Source organism: Quercus suber, unplaced genomic scaffold (genome assembly GCF_002906115.3).
Source record: "Quercus suber isolate HL8 unplaced genomic scaffold, Cork oak 2.0 scaffold_27, whole genome shotgun sequence".
In the NCBI taxonomy this organism is placed as follows: domain Eukaryota; kingdom Viridiplantae; phylum Streptophyta; class Magnoliopsida; order Fagales; family Fagaceae; genus Quercus; species Quercus suber.
In genome coordinates, this window is record NW_027069492.1 from 565,170 (window position 1) to 584,279 (window position 19,110).

The following is a 19,110-nucleotide window of genomic DNA, read 5'->3' on the forward strand; positions in this document are numbered from 1 at the left end:
CTGTATGAGAGAAAACACTCAATAGATAATGACATCGGCTTGGGGCCTGCCAAGGACCCTCCAATGCTTAAATTAGCTTAAACTCTTTAGAAATCAGTAATCTGTAGAGTAATTTGTGTGACAATGTGAATCACTTACTTGTCTCTCCTATCTTTATATAGCATTTGTGTGAGTAAATATCCAATATGTTGGCCTTTCCTTATGTTGTACCTAAGCTGGAGGATTAGTGGCTTGGTAATGACCACTTAATCCCAGTCCTTTAATGTTCGTAATGGCCATTAAATACATAGAATTAGACGGTGATAACGACTCCGTGCTCATTCATCATTTGGTCATTAAATGCTATCTGGGATTAATGCGCTTACGCTCAACCATACTTTTACTTGTCATTGGCAAGGACGGTTTGCAATATGGACGAGCATTTTATCACTATCCGTCACCTACTATTTTAATTTAGATTTGAGACAATTTTTTTTTTTCAAGAATCCAATGCTCTAAAAGATCTCATGTAAATCACAAATAAAATAAAATAAAATAAATGCCCACATGTCTCACATAGTTAGAAAATTGGTGAGAATTAAAGAATTTAATAAGAGGGATCTTGTGTAGTTAAAAAAAGGGTTTGGCTCACCTCCCATTCAAAATTCTCCCATTCTCTCCCATTTTTATTAGGATGAGTGACACATGTCAAACATAAACCCCAACAATGAAGACAAACCCATCAAAGTTGTTTTTCTGTTCTCTTTCTCAAATCATTTTCTTCTCTTCTTGGCCTCTCTCCTCTCTCTAACATCACAACTAGGGCTATCTATGGGTCAAGTTGAGTCAGGTTTGTGCCCAACTAGGACTCAACTCAAAAATTTCAAGTGGTAGAAAATGTAACCCGAAACCGACCCAAAATACTCATCGAATCTTCCGGTCGAGTTTTGGGTTTTGTCACCAAGGCTGAGATTTGGCCAAATCTGTCAAGATCTAGCTGGATCCGTCGAGACCTGGCCTAGATCTCACTGAATATGGTCTGAATTGCTTGAAAAAGTCAGAGCATCTCCAGCAGATTAGCCAAATTTTTGTACTGTTTGACTAATGAACAGTGACATTTAGCTTTTGCCTACTCACTTTTTCAAATACACTTCCAACAGATTCTCTATCCTATTCTCTATCTCATTTAAATATTATTTTTTCATCATTATTTTTTTTTTTTAATAACTACACGTCTTCCAACATTTTTTTATACAACACATCATTATTATAATAGAAAATATATATTTGAAGAATGAACAGTAGCCCATCAGACTTGATGGGCTACTGTTCATAAGCCAAAAAAAAAAATGAAGTATGGAGAAGCCGCTGGAGCATCCACAGTGCACAACTTCTCCAAATTATAGCTAATATGCCCGGATAGCTATGCTCCTGGAGATGCTCTCACCGGTCACTGGAATTTATGGAAACTTTAAGCGGGTTAGGTTTCACCAGTTTTGAAAGGGAAGACTAGCAACCAACCTGCCGAGGTCAGGTTTATGGAGGTTGGGACCCGCGTCCGACTGCCAAAGTAGTCAGATTGGGTGGCAGCAGGTTGGGTACAAGCGAGTTAGGTAGGTGGGCAAGTGGGCTGGACACCCTTAATCGCAACCGTGAACCGTCACTTGAAGTCTCTCTCTAAGTTCCTTTTTCTCGGTAAAATCATGGCCCTTTTGCTCTTCAAAGAGAACCCAAAATAATTCTCCTCGTGCTCTCTGTTCCTCTCTATTATTCTTGTACTTTCTTTATTTTGATTTTAATTTTAATTGTTTAAAACTTTAGTACTGTATTGTCTCTAAATCAACAAGATATTTTCCCTTTCATTTTTCTCTTATACTATTCTGTGCTCAGGAAAAAAAAAAAAAAAAAAAAAAAAAAAAAGGCATTAGATCTGCAAATCAGCGCAAAAACCCAATTTTTTTTTTTTTTTTAAATTTTAATTGAGAGATAAATTGGTGAAATCTTGAAATTTCTCTTCGTTCCATTTCAAATTTGAGTTATTCTCTCATTATAGATTTAACAGTATTGGTGATTTTGCTTCTTCTCTGGTAGGCACTGAACTGAGAGAGAGAGAGACCAATTAAAAGGAGAAAATGATTTTGGAAGGAAGAAGGAAGACATTAGTAACGTGTATTTAACGAGGGTTTGTCTTTACCGTTGGATTTTATATTTGACAGGGGTCACTCATCCTGATAAAAATGAGAGAGACTGGAAGAATTTTAAATGGGAGGGGAGCAGGACCCGTTAAAAATTTGGTGAGAATTTAAGAATTTAATAGATGGGGATCTTGTGTAGCTCTGAATCTCATAAAGATCCAGGTCTTGACATCAATACCCCCACTTGAAAGACAACCTTCTCCCAACATGTTACTGGTTCTGATACAAAGATGCCTAGATCGACAGAACTCGTTTAAGCCTTTCAGCAGCATCCATCCCACTTATTCTAAGTTCTAACCTTTTACTCAAAAAAAAAAAAAAAAACAAAAAAAAAAAACAAAACAAAACAAAAAACAAAAAAAGAAGCTTCCACTTATTACACAATTTTAATGACAATGTTTTTCGCCCTCCTCTCAGAGAGCAGACATAATAAGCCAATGGCTTCAATAAAATCTACAGCAGTGTGCATAAAATATTAAGTTCCATTGGAGGATACTGGAGAGCATCAACTTCAAAACTACTGATGAGTTTGTACCAACTGGTAAGCCAAAGCAACTAGCTTTTAACTATGACTTAAAACAATTTTGACTTAAGAAACCTACCAGGCATGAATATTATATATAGAATAGTTTGCCACTTAATGGCCCATTTTATCATACAAGTTTCACAAGGCTTCCATGAGAGGAAAACAATGAACGGACTGCAACTGGAAGCTTTGAGAATATTAAACTCACGATTGTTCAAAGATAAGTTGTACCAAATTTCCATTTAAAATTGACAGTCAATAGCATACATTTCATTAATGTTATTCAGGGAAGCAAAACTTTCCACCATGTCATTAGGCACCACTTGCGTATAAACGGGTCCACTCCTTTGCTGAATGATAGGTGAAAACAGAATACAACAAAAAGAGAACATATTAATTAAACTCCTTTAATTGGTGTTACAATATCAACTAATTTTGAAGAAACCAATGGAAGTCGAGACTCACAACATTACCTGTTTCAACAGCTTCAGCCTCATTCGTTTTCCAATGCTTCGCAATGTTCTCAGAAAGTGGATCATCAGGGTTCGGAGCACTCAGAAGAGCTTGAATGCTAACAAGAAACAATGCCAAGAACTTCAACATTATCTATTTCCATTTTTCTCCAGAAAATCATATTCTAAAAGATCACTTTAAAGAATTCAAACTCTTTGCCCAATAGAAGCAAAAAAATTATCCAAATTCATATATTGTCCCTTTCTCCACAGGTGGTTTCAATTTTCTCATATCTCACTGTCAGTTCTAAAACTAGATTGAAAAGAGATGGCTAGATACAATTAATAGCTGGAGGAAAAAAAAAATTGCATAGTAGTTAATGCGCTAAGAATATTTCCCATTGGGTTTAGGAGAGAAGATTCCAGAGTATGCAGATAGAATACTTATATAAGATCATAATCAACTATACCTCAAAAGTACAGTTCGAATTTGAAGAGCAGGACTCCATTTGTCTTTCAGAATATCAAGGCATATCCTTCCAAGCTGCATTGAGAAATTTTTTCCATAAGAGGCACAAGATATACTTACTTCTGAAACCTAATTTGAGTACAAAAGTAAAACCACACATAGCCTACCTTGTCAATGTTAGGATGATATATTTTGGTGAGAAATCGGACCTGTTGGAAGGAATATGGTTAAACACTAATGAAGCAAATGCACACAAGTTTCACAAGGGAACTTCACAAGAGAGCTTCAACGCATTACAGAAGCAAATGCACACAAGCAACTGTAACCTTATGTATTTTTGGATTTGTATATATGAACAAGTTACAAAAACAGAGAAATACATTTGTCAGACAATGCACACAACAATTCCATCAAATTAAACACCAGAGGAGAGACAGCCACCCATGTTTGTAAGAAATAAAAGTTTTATTTCATAAAAAAGTCAACCTACTACAACCCTCTTTTATCTGGGCTTAAGACTTGCTATGCAAAAGGATATAACAATAAAGTATGACAAGGCAGTTTTTAATCAGCCAAAAATAAAACGGTATGACTTACGCCCAAAAAAAAAAAAAAAAGGGGAGGAGGCTCCCCTCCAGTTTATAATTCTCCTGATTCCTCCTATCTTAAAATAGATGAATGACACTTGGAAAAAAAAGTGATCCAACAGTCAAAAACAAAAAAGTCAACTCAATCTTTTTAATTTTCTTATCTTTCTTCCTCCTCTTCAATCTGCAATGTCACCACCATCACTTGAGCATGTGAGAAGGTGACCCATCGCTAATCGACGTCAGAGGAACGACAGCCAGCAATGGCGCAAGGCAACCAAAAGCATTTTTCTTGGGTTGAGCGTCATGGTGGTGTTGCGGGTCTGGGTTTGGGTTACAGACTCTGCGGCATCGTGGGTCACAGTGGCAGAGATTTGGTTGATGTTGGGTCAATGGTTCACGGCAGTATATGCGGCAGGTCACTGGTGTGAGGAAAAGCTGAGGTTGACGATTTGAGCCGCCGGTGGCTGTGATTTGTGGGGTCTGGTGGATTATGGTGGTGGCAGCAGTAGGTGGTTTTCGGTTTCAGTTTGGCTAATTTTTAGCCTTTGTATTTGCGATGTTAGGAGTGCAATTTATTGTTTCACCAAGTGAAATTGATTGAAAATGGGCAGTGTCTATTTTCCTATAATGCGATACTGGGTGTGCTGGTAAGAGCAAATATGATTAGTTTGGCCAAGGCTTTCTATGCTCAAGTGATGGTGGTAACGTTGCGGAGTGAAGAGGAGAGGAAGAAGTATGAGAATATTACATAGATTAAGTTGGCTTTTTTTTCTACCATTGGATTACTTTTTTCCACCTGTCATTCATCTATTTTAAAATGGGAGGAAACAGGAGAATAATTGGAGCCTCACCCTGCCAGTTCAAGGCTAGTTATTAGAATTTGCTTTCCATGGTATGAAACCATAAAGCACCTCAATTTCACCGCACACACTGGACAAGTCTAGAATGAATACAGAATCCCAATCAATACCCTGGGTCATATCAACAAGTTCCCAATAGTTATTTCTACCATGTTTATCCCATAACCAACCAAACCATCAATGATTCACACTCCAAAAACAAAATTATAATTCTAAATAACCTAAAAAGGGGTGTTTTTTTTTTTTGGGGGGGGGGGGGGGGGGGGGGGGGGGAGGGGGGTTGGTTGATTCAGTGTGATAGCCCAGTAATGTTGGCACCCTCTGTGGTGTCCAAGGTCTAGGGTTCGAACCCCATCACCCCCCTCCCCTACTATTTAACTTGCCAAAAAGAAACCTAAAAGAGGTTTCAACAAGATACAATTCCAAGCATCATAAAAACCATGGAATCATTTCTCAAGACCATCAACTCTAAATTCAGTTCCCAAACAACTAGATAGTCCACCTACAAAGGATGTTCTAAATCACAAGCCAATGACGATCTGAATCATTTTTCTTTCTCACGTATGATATGGTATTCTGCATTTTAATTATGGGATAAAGGTAGAGGAAGACAAATATAATAAACAAAATACAGTAACAAAGAAGCACACAATATCTACAACCACTTTCATGAGAAGCCTCAACATCTGAAACAGATGCATCCTACATAACGCTGGATCAGCTGATCAAATAGAATTAGGTTGAGTTCTCCCACCCTTCCCCCTCCACCCCGCCCCCTACCTCTGCCACAAAATCTTCATGTGGTTCCTATACAATTTCCATCACCACCGTTCCCTTCTTTCCCACAACATCTTCCACCACCGCCTTGTCCAAATGCACAAGCCTTCCCATCCTACACTTCCTAAAATTTTCTCCCCACCCCACAATATTTCTTCCTTCCACATCCTATCCCTCTCCAACAAACTTTCTACTGGCCAAGTCACTATACACCGGCTCAACCCTCCCTAAACTTAAAAGATTTGAACCCCAAACCTTCTACGTTACAACATCCACCAAAATCTCTTCCCAATCTCCATACTACACAAGCTAAGCTTCTCCTAAATCAGGGGGGACAGTGGGGAACTCTGCATCTTTTCGTATTGACTCAAAGGCATTCTTCTTGGCTTTTGATGGGGGTTGAATAGATTCATATTCAATCATTGAAAAACAGGGCAAGCATCATGGTTCCATTCGGGTTGGTAGATCGGGTCTGGATTCGATTATTGCATGCTTGGTAGAGTTATGCTGTTGGAATTTTAGCAAGCAACATTTTTTCAAACGGTTTCATAAGAATTAGAAAATATTGGAGTTTTCTAGTAGGTTGAATAAGGGTGGTATTTTTGTGGAAATATTAGAGTATCATAATGGGGCAAGACGTGGTTGTCTGCATGTCCCAGAAGGATTTAATAAGGGTGGCAGGGCTTTTCTTGAAATGAAGTTGATTTTTTCTTGGGAAAATCAGCTTCTAGGCCGGGGAAGGAGGTGGTTGCCACAAAAATCCACTAGCAATCCAAGGAATCAAGTTTGTAAAGAATTTAATGGGCATGTGAAATCAGGAAATGATTTATGTTTGGAGAAGTAGTTTCCAAATCTTTCTGACAGTTTAAATCAGGAGGAGAGATTTGGGGGATTTGATTTTATTCAAAAATCAAATATTCCAACTCACTTCAAAACTGGCACCCCATGCATGTTAAGTGGACCCATGCCTATTTTTCTTTAAAAATTTCTGCACCTTTAGAAGGTTTAGGCCAACATTTGGTTAGTTGGGCTAATTTCGTCCAACCCAAAGGTGCAAACACTAGCCAATTCTTTAAACCATCTGGGCTCAGGCCTGCTTTTAAACAAGACCAACACGACCAACAGGCAAAAACCCAACAACCCGACCCGGTGTTTTAACCACTTGGAGAAACAGAGCCATCTAAGCTCGTGGAAGATGGGTGAAGGATCGGGCTCCCACAACTCAGCCGAGAAGCCACCAATGGTGTCTTTGAGTTCTGACAAGGTAGGTGGGGTATTTCCGAGGTCCGACGAGGGCCTCAATGTGGCTGTGGCTGGCGGCTCTTCTTCTGTGGACCCGCCAAGCAGCTGTGCCGAGATGGGGTAGGTAGTTCTTGCAGCTACAGCTGTCAATAGTCCAGCTGTGGGCTGTCCAATGATATTGGTTTTCGAGTTCTCCGATATGCTTTGCCATCAACAGTTGTTGAGACAAAACCGATTCTCTCCTCTTTTTGAGCTGGTTTTTGATTCAATCAAAGATGACACTCTGATGTTGAATTGGGAGAATTCCATGGGGTTAGGTAAGGCTGAGGAAGATCGAAATTCTTTGGATTTTGTACCTCTGGCTCAATGGGATTCTTATGGGGGTCTGGATTTAATGACAGAGGAGGGTGAACTGCATGACACTTTTGTGGGGGATGACTTGGAACCTTCAATTTAGGTGAGAAGGATGATTAAGGGCTTTCGTAAATTCGTGGGTTTTTCTATTGATTCCTGTGAGAGGCAGTGTATTTCTTTCTTTCAACAACTTGAGAAAGTGTGGGAAAGAAAAGCTGCAGCAAGCAGTCTTCATCGTACTGTTTCTTCAACTAAAAAAGATATGAGGGAATTAAGGAACTTAGTTTCTACCATTAATTATGATGGGCAATCTGGTAGACAAACCATAGGGAATATGAATTCCATTGGGATGGGCTTAGATCTTTGTCCATGAACTTGAAACTCTTATCTTGGAATGTGAGAGGATTAAAAATTCTCATAAGAGGGATACTGTGAAGAATTTACTCAAGGAGTGGAAGTGTGATGTCATGTGTTTTCAAGAAACCAAATTAGACTACACCAGTTCTTCTGTTGTGAATAGGGCTGTCCATCTCACCCGCTGACCCGCCCAACCCGCTCGTACCCGACCCGCTACAAACCGATCCGACAATTCTGGTGGTCGGACGCGGGTCCCGAGCTCCAAAACCCGACGCTGGCGGTTCGGTTTCGATTCCCTTCCTTCAAAACCTGTTCAACTTGACCCGCCCGAAGAGAGTACGACGAGTTGCGATTTCTAGCTTTCCGGCGAGTTGTCCAACATGATTTGGCAAATTTCGGCGACTAAAACACCAGATCCGGATTTTCTCGGCACGATTTGGGGGAAAAAGCATCGGATTTAGCGAAATCTCTGCCAAATCCGGCTAGATCGCACCAGATCTTGGACAGATTGGGAGAGATATCATCGATTTTTTACTTTTTTCGTCCTCTTCGACGGTTTCGGGTGAGCTCACCCAACGGGAAACCGACCCGTAAAACCTGACCTTAATACGGGTCGGTTGCGGGTCCAGCACATCCCTACCCGATCTCCGGCGGGTCGGTTGCGGGTTAGGCACAAACTTGACCCGCCCGACCCATAGACAGCCCTAGTTGTGAAAAGTCTTTAGGGCAAACCTTTTGTAGATTGGGTAGCTTTGGATGCCATTCACACAGAAAGGGGGAGTTCTCTTGGCTTGGGCTTTGTGGGCAGTAGGAGTGTGCAAAAAACCGACGAACCGAACAAACCGACCAAAACGTTGCCAAATTTTCGATTCGGTTTCAGTTTGTTCGGTTTCAGTTTCAGTTTTTAAAAACCGAAATTTTCGGTTTTGGTTTGGGTGCTGGATTTTTTCACCCGAAACCGAACTGAACCGACCGAATATATATATATATATATACATATTTTTATGTAATTCTATTACATAACTAATCAGTGGCTTAGTGGTATGCTACTTTGTGGAATGCTAGCTGATCCCAGGTTCGAGCCTACGCGTGGAGGGGCGTTTGTTTTTGCTATTTAATTTTTAAAACCCTAGAGCATGAGGTAAAATACGGAAATACCCTCCCTCTTTTATTCTTCCCTTTTCTTTTCTTCAGTTCAGCCACCTCCTTCCTCAACTTTTTCTCTCAATTTTTTCTTAAAGAGTTCAGCCCTCAGCCCCTCCTCTTCTCTCACCGCTCCACGCCTCCACATGCCACCTCCACACGTCGGCCTTCCTGCACCGGCCTCCACACGCTGGCCTTCCTACACCGGCCTCCACACGCCGGGCTCCCTACGCCAGCTAATCTTTTCATTTTCATGGAGTCACGGTGACCCTCTCTCTTTCTTTAATTTCTCCATAGTTTCCTCTCTCTTTTTTATATTGGTTGTTTTGTTTTTTCAATTTCTTCTCTCTTTTTTATATTCTGGGTTTGTTTTTTTTTTTTTTTCTTTGTTTGCTTTCTTAGAAAATGAATGAGAAAGAACTAAAACCGACTGAAACCGAAACAAACCGAAACCAACAGTTTTTCAACTATTTCGGTCGGTTTCGGTTGAGACTTTTAAAAACTGAAAATTTCAGTTTCGGTTTTCCGGATAAAAAAAAAACCGACCGAACCGAACCGATTATAGCCCTAGTGGGCAGAACTTGATAGTGTGAGAGTGAGGTGGAGTTCGGCTTGGTGTGCCTTTGGTAATTTCAACATCATCAAATATCCAATAGAGCAACTTGGTTATATTTCTTTTAGTCCAACCACGTTCAAATTCTTAGACTTTATTGAGAGGAATTTTTGGTCGATCTACCTTTGGTGGGGGTGAGTATAAGTGGTTTCAAGAATCTGAAAATCCTTCAATGTCTAGTATTGATAGAGTTTTGGCGTCAGTTGTCTGGAAGGATCACTTCCTGGATGTGACCCAAAGGCCTCTCCTCGTGTGGTATCGGATCATTGTCCTCTTCTTGTGGAGGCCAATGGTATGTCGAGGGGGGAAGAGTTCCTTGAAATTTGAATATAGGTGGCTTAAAGTGCAGGGTTTTGTGGATCAAGTTCGGTGTTGGTGGGATGGACATTATTTTGTGGGGCCCCCTAGTTTAGCCTGTAAATTCAAGGCTCTTAAAGGAGACTTGAAGTATTAAAATAAACATATTTTTGGAGACGTCTTTTAGGAAAAAATGTTTGTTGTCTGAGCTTTTAGATCTAGATACAAGAGAAGGGATGCAAGTTTTGTATCTGGCAGATAGAACAAGAAGAACTGAGGTTAAGGCCAATATCGAGTATTTAGCCTCCTTGGAGGAGATTTCTTGGAGGCAAAAATTGAAAGCTTTGTTTTTAAAAGAGCGTATAATAATACTAGGTTTTTTTTTATAGGCTTGCTAATTCCCATAGACAAGCTAATACTATGAGGGGTGAGGGCATTATGTATGAGGCTGAGTTAGATATTCAGGATCAAGTGGGGGGTTTTTATAAGAATTTATATCAGGAATCTAAATCTTGAAGGCCCACTGTTGGTGGGTCAAATTATGCTAGTTTGGATGATTTCGATCAGCTTTCACTAGAAAGGGAGTTTGAAAAGGAGGAGATCATTGTAGCTCTTCAGGAGGCTGAGGGTGACTCCTAGTCCTGATGGCTTTACCATGGCTTTCTTTTAAATGGTGTGTGCTTGAGAGGAATGCTATGGCTTTCTTTGCAAACTTTCATAAATAATGCATCTTTGAGAAATCTCTAAATGCCACCTTTCTGTGTTTGATACCCAAGAAGATCAATGCGGTTAATATTAAAGACTTTCGTCCTATTAGCCTTGTGGGCAGTTTGTACAAACTTCTATCAAAGGTGTTGGCTCATAGGCTATGATGGTGTTGGATAAACTTATATCCAACTCCCAAAATTCCTTTGTTGGGGGAAGACGGATTCTTGACTCTGTTCTCATCGCAAATGAATGCTTGGATAGTAGATTGAAGAGTGGTGTTCTAGGTGTGATTATCAAGTTGGATATTGAGAAAGTTTATGATCATGTAAATTGGAATGCTTTTTTTACGATATGAAGAGGTTGGGTTTTGGGGGAGAAGTGGGGGTGATGGATGCAGGCATGTATTTCTACAATACATTTTTCAGTGCTTATTAATGGGCTATCAGGTGATTTTTTTAGTAGTTCTCGTGGTCTTCGTAATGGGGACCTTTTATCTCCACTCCTTTTTTCCTGTGTTGGTGATGGAGGTGCTGAGTAGGCTATAGAAAAGGACAGAAGAGGGAGGTTTTCTTAATGGTTTCCAAGCAAGTCCCAATGCGCGAGGAGGTTTGCATATTTCTCATTTTCTGTTTACTGATGATACTATTCTTTTTTGTGATGCATCCAGGGAACAATTATTATATATTCAAATGGTGTTGATGTTCTTTGAAGCTATCACAGGCTTGAAAGTAAGTGTTGGTAGGAGTGAGATTGTGCCGAGGTTGGGAATTTGGACATTCTGGCTCATATTTTATGTTATAAGGTTGATTGTTTACCAAAAACTTATTTGGGTATGCCTCTTGGGGCTCATTATAAGGATTCTTCGATTTGGAACCCTTTTTTTTTTTATAGGTAATCAAAGAACTATTGATGAGTAAATAAGGAAGAGTACAAGTTGTTCTTGATGATGAACAACAAGAAAAAGATAAAACGCAAAAAAAGAAAAAAAAAAAAAAAAGGGTAATCAGGAAACTAATCTAAGGGAAAGCATAAACTCAGAGAGAGAAGAATAATCAGTAAAACCGCAACAACTAGACCACTCAAAAAGACTACACTGGCATAAAACTTTTAACTCATCCAGCGACTTCTCATTGTCCTCAAAGGAGCATCGATTTCATTCCAACCAAACAATCCACATTAAGCAACCTGGAATCAAATTCCAAATGTTCAAATTATGCTTCCCAAGCCACTTATGCCAACAAGATAACAATCCCGCCACTGATCCTGGCATAACCCAATGTATACCAAAAGCCTGAAGCATAAAAGTCCATAAAGTATGTGTAACTAGACAATGAAGAAGAAGTGGTCCACCGATTCCCCATCACAACAACACACACAACACCGATTTGTCAAAAGGCAACCCCTAAGCATAAGATTATCCAAAGTGAGAATCCAATCATGAGCAGCTATCGACAAAAAGAAAGCCACTCGCTTAGGAACCTTTGGTTTACAAACACCCTTCCAAGGAAACAAAGAATTCGGAGTACCCCGAATCACATAGTAGTAAGACTGAGTGTCAAACTTGCCATCACCTTTGAGCCGCCAACAAAGAGTATCTCTCCTATCACCCCGAGGAATAAGAGTTTGGATAAATTGAAGTAGAGAATAAGATGCAGCTAGCTCCTAATCTTCAAAAGCTCTATAAAAACTTAAATCCCACACTCTAACAATACCCCTTTCTGGGATTCACAAAACCTCAGAGATACAAGCATCCTTGTCAGTTGAACAAACATAGTGCCTTCAACCACTACAAAAGACAAATGCTTGGAAAAGTTCTCCCACCCTTCATGAATGCTTCTCCAAAGGCCACATCCATGAGTCCTCCTGCAAACCTTAGTATCCCCCCCCCCCCCCTTTTTTGACCCTCACCATATTTTGTGGAAACAACTCACCGCCAAAGATGGGTAACTTCATGACCATACCTCCACAGCTATTTCCCTAATAAAACTTGAATAACGACACCACACTTCTTATCCCCAAACCACCCAATTCGATGGGTAAACACACCTTTTCCCAAGCCATCAAAGGATATTTGAAACTCCCCTCAAAAGACCCCCAAAGAAAATTCCTCTGAATACTTTCCAATCTAGCAAACATAGCTTTAGGAATAGTAACAAGAGATAAAAAGTACGTTGGAAGACTTGAGAGAGTACTCTTTAATAACGTGAGCCTACCACCCTTAGATAGATAGAGAGCTTCCACCTTGATAGTTTCTTCTCCATCTTCTCTAAATAGGATTCCAAATCGAAGCTATCTTAAAAGAAGTTCCCAACGGCATCCCCAAATATTTCATAAGCAAATTGCCTACTCTACAATGAAGAATATTAGCCAGTGTATCTAGATTATTCACCTCTCCAACAGGGACAATCTCACTTTTCCCAACATTGACCTTCAAACCGTAAAAGCTTGAAAACAAGACAACACCAACCTTATGAATAGCATCTAGTTTTATAACTACAAGATCTAAGGGCTTCTTTCATACAAGTTTTGGATAAATCAAGTGAAATATAGATAGGTTTTAATTCACATTAAAAAGGAAGGCAAACTCTCCCTTAAAACACAATAGTGAAAATTTAAATATAAATTAGATATTCAAATTAAGCATGGAAATCAAGCTCCAAGTACATTCCAATTTCAATAGTGATATCCAAGTCATCAAAGAAAAGTGCATTTTTTAAAATACTAAGTCAATCTTGATCTTCATGTTTGCTAAATAGAGCATATTACCATATTCTTGGTGAATTGTGGGTGACCATGATTCCATATAATTATTTTTTCGAGAGAGGGGTAATTGATGGAATATATAAGTACACTAAGAAACAATGACATATAAAGTATCCAGTATAAAACTACTATTCCAAAATACACAGTTGGTCCCTAAACTTTCACTCGAGTAATTTTTTATTTTATTTTTTTGTGACATAGGAAAACTTCACTCAGATTACTTGCACATCATAGAACATACTATACAACAATCCTCACTTTTAGGCTGCGTTTAGTTCGATGTAAATCGAATTCCGAGTGTAAAATGAATGCAAGAGAAAATGAATTCCTATAAGGAAATTAAAATCCGAGCGTTTGGGTGTACAATGGAAAATAGTCCAGAAAACAATTTTCAGTGTTTGGTAACATTCTGAAGATGCTATTTTCATACAAAATTTTCACATTTTCTCAGCTTCCAAATAAATTTTATATCAGAAAATCCACCAACACCCACAAAAAATCCACCGCTATCTACACAAAACCCACCACCACACGACACAAAAACCACCAAGACACCACCACCCACACTACCACAACAACAAAAAAAAAAATCAGAGATCAAAGAGAGAGAGATTGAGAGATTAAGGGAAAGAGAGATTGATTGGTAAAGAGAGATCGCTCTTCAGTGGGGGCGACAAGATCAATCTTGGGTGGGTCGAGAATGAGATCGGTCTTGGGTGGTGACGACGAGAACGAGATGCAAGGATCCGATCTAGATGGCGTCGATGTTGGAGCACGACCTGCGGTCGGTTGTCAAGATCGAAGTTCAACCTGTACTCGTCCGTGCATGGCTGGTGAACGGAGAGGTGGGTCTTGGGTGTTTGTAGATCAGTGATGAGGGAGGGGTGGGTTGAGATCTTCAAGTGTTGAGAAAAAAAAAAAGCTTGGCCGGCACGTGATCAACACGGTGGGGCAGTGTGATCTGGGCGGTGGGGGCAGCATGATCTAGGCTGGCCGGAGCTCGGTTGGGCGGCCACCTGTGCTCTCTCTTCTTGCTCTCTCCCTCTCTCTCTCTTTGTCTGTGAGTCCTAGAATTCATTTGAAGGTAAAATAGAAACTGAAATTCATTTTCGGCTTGGGAGGGTTATTTTACAGTCAAGGCAGAAATTGATTTCCATTTGACCCAATTTTCTGTGCTTACCAAACACATAGGCTGGCATAAAATAATTTCCTAAAATCCTTTTCAGCCAAACAAACGCAGCCTTAATCAAACTCCTGCAAGCAACTGACCCCACCAGCCAAAACCAGTTATCAAGAAATCCATGGGTTTTTTTACCCCTAATTGGCTAAAAGCAGTTTATCCTCATGGCCAAGAGGCTCTCATGAGCAATTTTAATTCTTGAAATTTAAAGTGGTCACTTTTAGTCCCTAAAAAACTTGAAGCTATCGATTTTAGTCCCTAACAAACCTAAAGTGATCACTTTTAGTCCCTATGGATTGATGACATGTCAATTAGTTTGGCCACATCATCTAAGGGACTAAAAGCAATCATTTTATATTTCAAGGACTAAGATGCTCATTTGCTAAATTTTAGGGACAAATAGTATAATACTAAATTGCTAAAAATTAATTCAATGCTTGGTTTTATGTGACAAATCACTTTTAGTCCCTATTTAGATATCATTAGATATCATATATAGTAAACTGTAATAATAGAGTTGTTACTAACCCCTAAGGGTTAAAATACGGTTGGTGCCTCCAGAAGTGGAGATTACTCATTCAAATCTCCCATTCTCCTTCCCTTGGGGGCATAACTTACCATAAAAAATAAAAACTAACTAAAACAACAAAAAGAAAAGTTTGTATAGCTAATCAACAAAAACTTTTAATTGACTTCAAATCCAATATATTAAATATTCCCAAACATGAGAATTTCATATTCCCAAAATTCTTACCAACCCAAATATTCCCATGGATGCCAACGTGTATTATATTGAAAACCCAAACCAAACACTACATTAGTGTCATACATAGTCTTTCTAGAGAAATGCATGGTCCTAAGCTAACACTGGATTGAAGCACACTCAATAACCTGAATGAACTCCATTTTTTAGCTATACAAACCAATAAGGCATGGCATATCACCAAATTCCAAGCATGTTTCAGCACAAAGGATAAATTAAATGTTTGGAACAAAATGAACTTAGACATTATAATGTACAGTGAGAACAGTAACAAGAATAACATGTCTCTAGCAGGTTCTAGCTATTAGAAATTGTAACCACAATATGAAATGGCCCCATTTTTCAAAGGAAGGCAACGGCCAAATGTACAATAAAAACAGCAACATCTCATAAATGAAGGAAAACCAGAGTAGATGGAAATGACCCCAAATCAAAGTACCTTAGGAGCAGCCATTGGATATTCTTCAGGCAAAAATAGTTCCAACTTGAAAACTCCTCCTAAACAGATATTTCAAAAAGGAGAACACATCATGTCACATAAAACGTACAAATTAAACTATGGAGAGAGAAATGTAATAAATGGAATTTCTTGACATATCATATATCAAAACATAAACAACTGCCAATTTACTATCACTTATTAATTAATCTAAAGCTCAATCACAGGAAAAACTAAATCATTACTCAACGCACAAAAAAGGAAACTTTCTAAAATGTTAAAAGTATCACAACCATAGTTTTTTCTCTTTTTTTTGGGTAAGACAAAACCATCACAACCATAGTATAGATGTGTCTGTTATTGGTTGGTGCAACAGATGTGTCAATATTGACCTTTAAATATGCTTCCTCATGCAGCAAATCACTGAATGCTGTCAAACTCCAGCAGAGCCCACAAGGCAACAACCATTCAATATATTGTAAACATGGTTCAAAAGGGGTGGCCCATATAATCATTACTTATAAATAGCAACTAGATCCATCATATACTCTGCTTATTTTTTTAAAGGCCTTACATTTAGGTTATGAACTGAATTTTTAAGAGCAGCTTACATCTAATTTTTATTTTTTTTAAAACATATATAAATGATTAATATATTGTCAGGGCAATTATTAAATGGGGGAAGAGCAATAGCACTTTGGTACATCAATATGGTAATACTTTTATATTGTATTCGACAGTTTGCTCACACCACGTGTTCGAACCCCAGATGCCAAGCACCATAGAGGGTGATGATACCACTTGTGCTATCACTCAACCCCCAGATACTTGATTAGATATAATGGACAACTTAAGATGGTGACTCAATTTTTCCAGCCAAACTAATTGACCTTTATGATGATTAAAAAACGAACGTGTAAGCCAAGGACCACTTTTCAAATAATATCTTACAATGAAAAGTTTAGTATTCCCACGCTAAATGCATTTCTCTTCTACACCAAATATAGAGCTAGAACATTCAAATGACCATACCATAGCTTTGAAAATTCGGACACAACAGTATTGTTTCCAAAAGCATTTTTTTATATGGAGAGTGGTATTATCACCTCAAAAATATATGTTCTTCTGGACCTTTCCCAAAACTGTCCAAAAGAATCGTTCAAAAGTGCATATTTGACAGCTGAAAACAACTTAAAAACGATCAACTCTTTAAAATACTTCCAGCATTCAATCTCAAAAAACAAAAACATCTTCAAGAATGTGTAGCCAACCAAGATAAATACTAAGGTAAATATTAAGTCCAAATTGCATGCCATACAGCTAGTTACCTTCGTATGGAGACTGTGTTGGGCCGAGGATCATTACATTAAAATATCGCATGTTGTCCTCTGATGGAGAAGCACTAATTCCCGGTGCTGAACAATAAATCACAAATTAGATCCCAGCAAACCCTTAAACCTTCACCCTCACAATATAATCAAAAACATCATAGCACAACTACATTATATATCTAAATTCTTTCCAGTGAATTGAACACCCAAATAGAGAATTTTTGTCCTCCAGCTTAGCAGTTTTTCCTCCCACCTGGCTTGGGTGCAACAAATAATGATATCACCCAACATACCAAGTCTATCTATCATCCCACACATAGTAGGCTTTTGAAGAATCCTTCCTCTTCAATTATGCAGAATTTACCGAGGTTGTCTCTTACATTCTCAGGAGGTCAAGCATATGCCTAACTGCCCAGTGTCCGTCCGGGGGAATGGATGCCATGGCCCCCTGGCTTTTAAAATTTTCCTCTATTACCCTATTAAAATATAAGTTGGGTCAAAATTTTCTTAAAATCCCAACTATCATTCATTTAAATGAAAAAAGAAAAGAAAAAAAAGATGTCATTTCACCCCACTTTTATTCTCTAATGCCACTTGTACATCATTTAAACAAAGAGATATAATATAGGCTCCCCCAAAAAGTAGAGAAACAAATTTCATATCTAATAATAGAAGCCTTTACCTCTTGATTTCACCAGAATAGGGTAAAAGCAAGATGATATTTCCATGATTTTATCTTAAAACCTCTGCCACCTTTACCGTCCATTATAAGTATTTCATAAAAAGTTATGTTTCAAATTTAATTTCATTAGAAGAAAACATTGGAGAACATCTTAATGAGCTAGCTATTTTGTTAGGAATTTCTTGAAATAACTGGTATTCTCTTTTGTATAACTCTATATATTTACACCTTTTTTTTGGGGGGGTGGTAAGTTGAGCACTAATAATATTTCCTTTGAGATCTTCTAAATTCTGGGTTGGTTGGTTCTTATATTTCTTAAATTCAGAATTGTATATGTTGAAACGTGTAAAAGTTTTTGATATTGCATTTTGGAATATGATCACAAATAATGGGAGCACCGGAATATTAGACATTAATAAAGGTATATATGTGCGTGTGTGTGTGTGTGTGTTGTGTGTGTAATTAGGTATATCTAAAGGGAATTTAGTGCTTTTTTTTTTTTTTAATGGAAACGTATTAGTAAATAAAAAAGAAAAAAAAATTGAATAATTTAAGATTGTAAAGGTTCCCAAAAAAAAATAGAGATAGAAAAGAGATAAAAGGAAAGTAAATAAAAATAAAAAAATAAAAAAAATAAAAGCAGTAACCTGGTTCACTTAGAAGACGCTGAGTTTCCTGTAGGATAAAGAACACAAAATGATTAAACAAAAGATTACAGTTGTATGGTGTGGTGGTGGGGATCGAGTGATGAAGAAACGAACCTTGATGATTCTTCGGGGGAGATTACTGTTGGCCATTTTTTCTTTTGATTTCCAGACCAGACCCACGCTGTTACTACTACTATTGCAATTGCAATTACTTTTTCAAAATTAAGACGAAAGTGCCGAGGACGAAGACGAAGACGAAGACGAAGAGAGCTCGATTTCACCAATTTCTGCCGTTTTTATATTGCGCAATACCTCCTTTTCTTTTCTTTTTCTTTTTTTAATATTCGGCCGACCTGTGATTTTCTCATTTGTTTTGGGCTTTCGATTATTTTTTTATTTTCATTCTTTTCGCTGGTAACTGCTAACATGCCAAATTTTAGAGAATAAGGTTTAGGAATATTTTTCCAAAGAAAAAAAAAAGGATTATTAATATTTTTTTTTTTGACTTTTTTAATTCAATGGTGGGAATAGAGACAGCCTCTCTTGTAAGCGTTGAATTTTTCACTCAATATTTGCCTGTGATACCTAAGTCTCTGATTTATGGCTTGTTTGGAAGTTTAGAAAGGGAGGAGAGTAGAGGAGAGTAGAGGGAAGGGGAGTAGTGGGGAGGAGAGTAGAGGAGAATGATTCACCTCCACCTTATTTGGATGTTTTTAAAATTAGTAAGGAGGAAGGGAGTAATT

General features: G+C 38.3%; 1 protein-coding gene across 1 annotated transcript; it reads right to left on the reverse strand.

Moving 5' to 3' along the window:
• Positions 1-2,756: 2,756 nt before the first annotated feature.
• Positions 2,757-18,764, reverse strand: LOC112001949 (ubiquitin-conjugating enzyme E2 36). Its single transcript, XM_024034125.2, has 8 exons — positions 18,482-18,764; positions 18,368-18,395; positions 17,036-17,122; positions 15,708-15,766; positions 3,789-3,830; positions 3,623-3,696; positions 3,174-3,271; positions 2,757-3,050 (listed from the first exon to the last, which is right to left on the reverse strand). Exons 1-8 carry the CDS (start codon positions 18,515-18,517, stop codon positions 3,013-3,015), a joined length of 462 nt encoding a protein of 153 aa, XP_023889893.1. The 5' UTR covers positions 18,518-18,764; the 3' UTR covers positions 2,757-3,012.
• Between the last annotated feature and the right edge of the window lie 346 nt (positions 18,765-19,110).

Bases quoted from the DNA above. Each gene is read 5' to 3' on its own strand.
- LOC112001949 (XM_024034125.2), bottom strand. From the start codon at position 18,517: ATGGCCAACAGTAATCTCCCCCGAAGAATCATCAAG. The intron at 3,272-3,622 runs GTATAGTTGATT...GTTTCTTGTTAG, and splicing joins ATTCGAACTGTACTTTTGAG to CATTCAAGCTCTTCTGAGTG. The intron at 3,051-3,173 runs GTAATGTTGTGA...CCTATCATTCAG, and splicing joins GGCTGAAGCTGTTGAAACAG to CAAAGGAGTGGACCCGTTTA.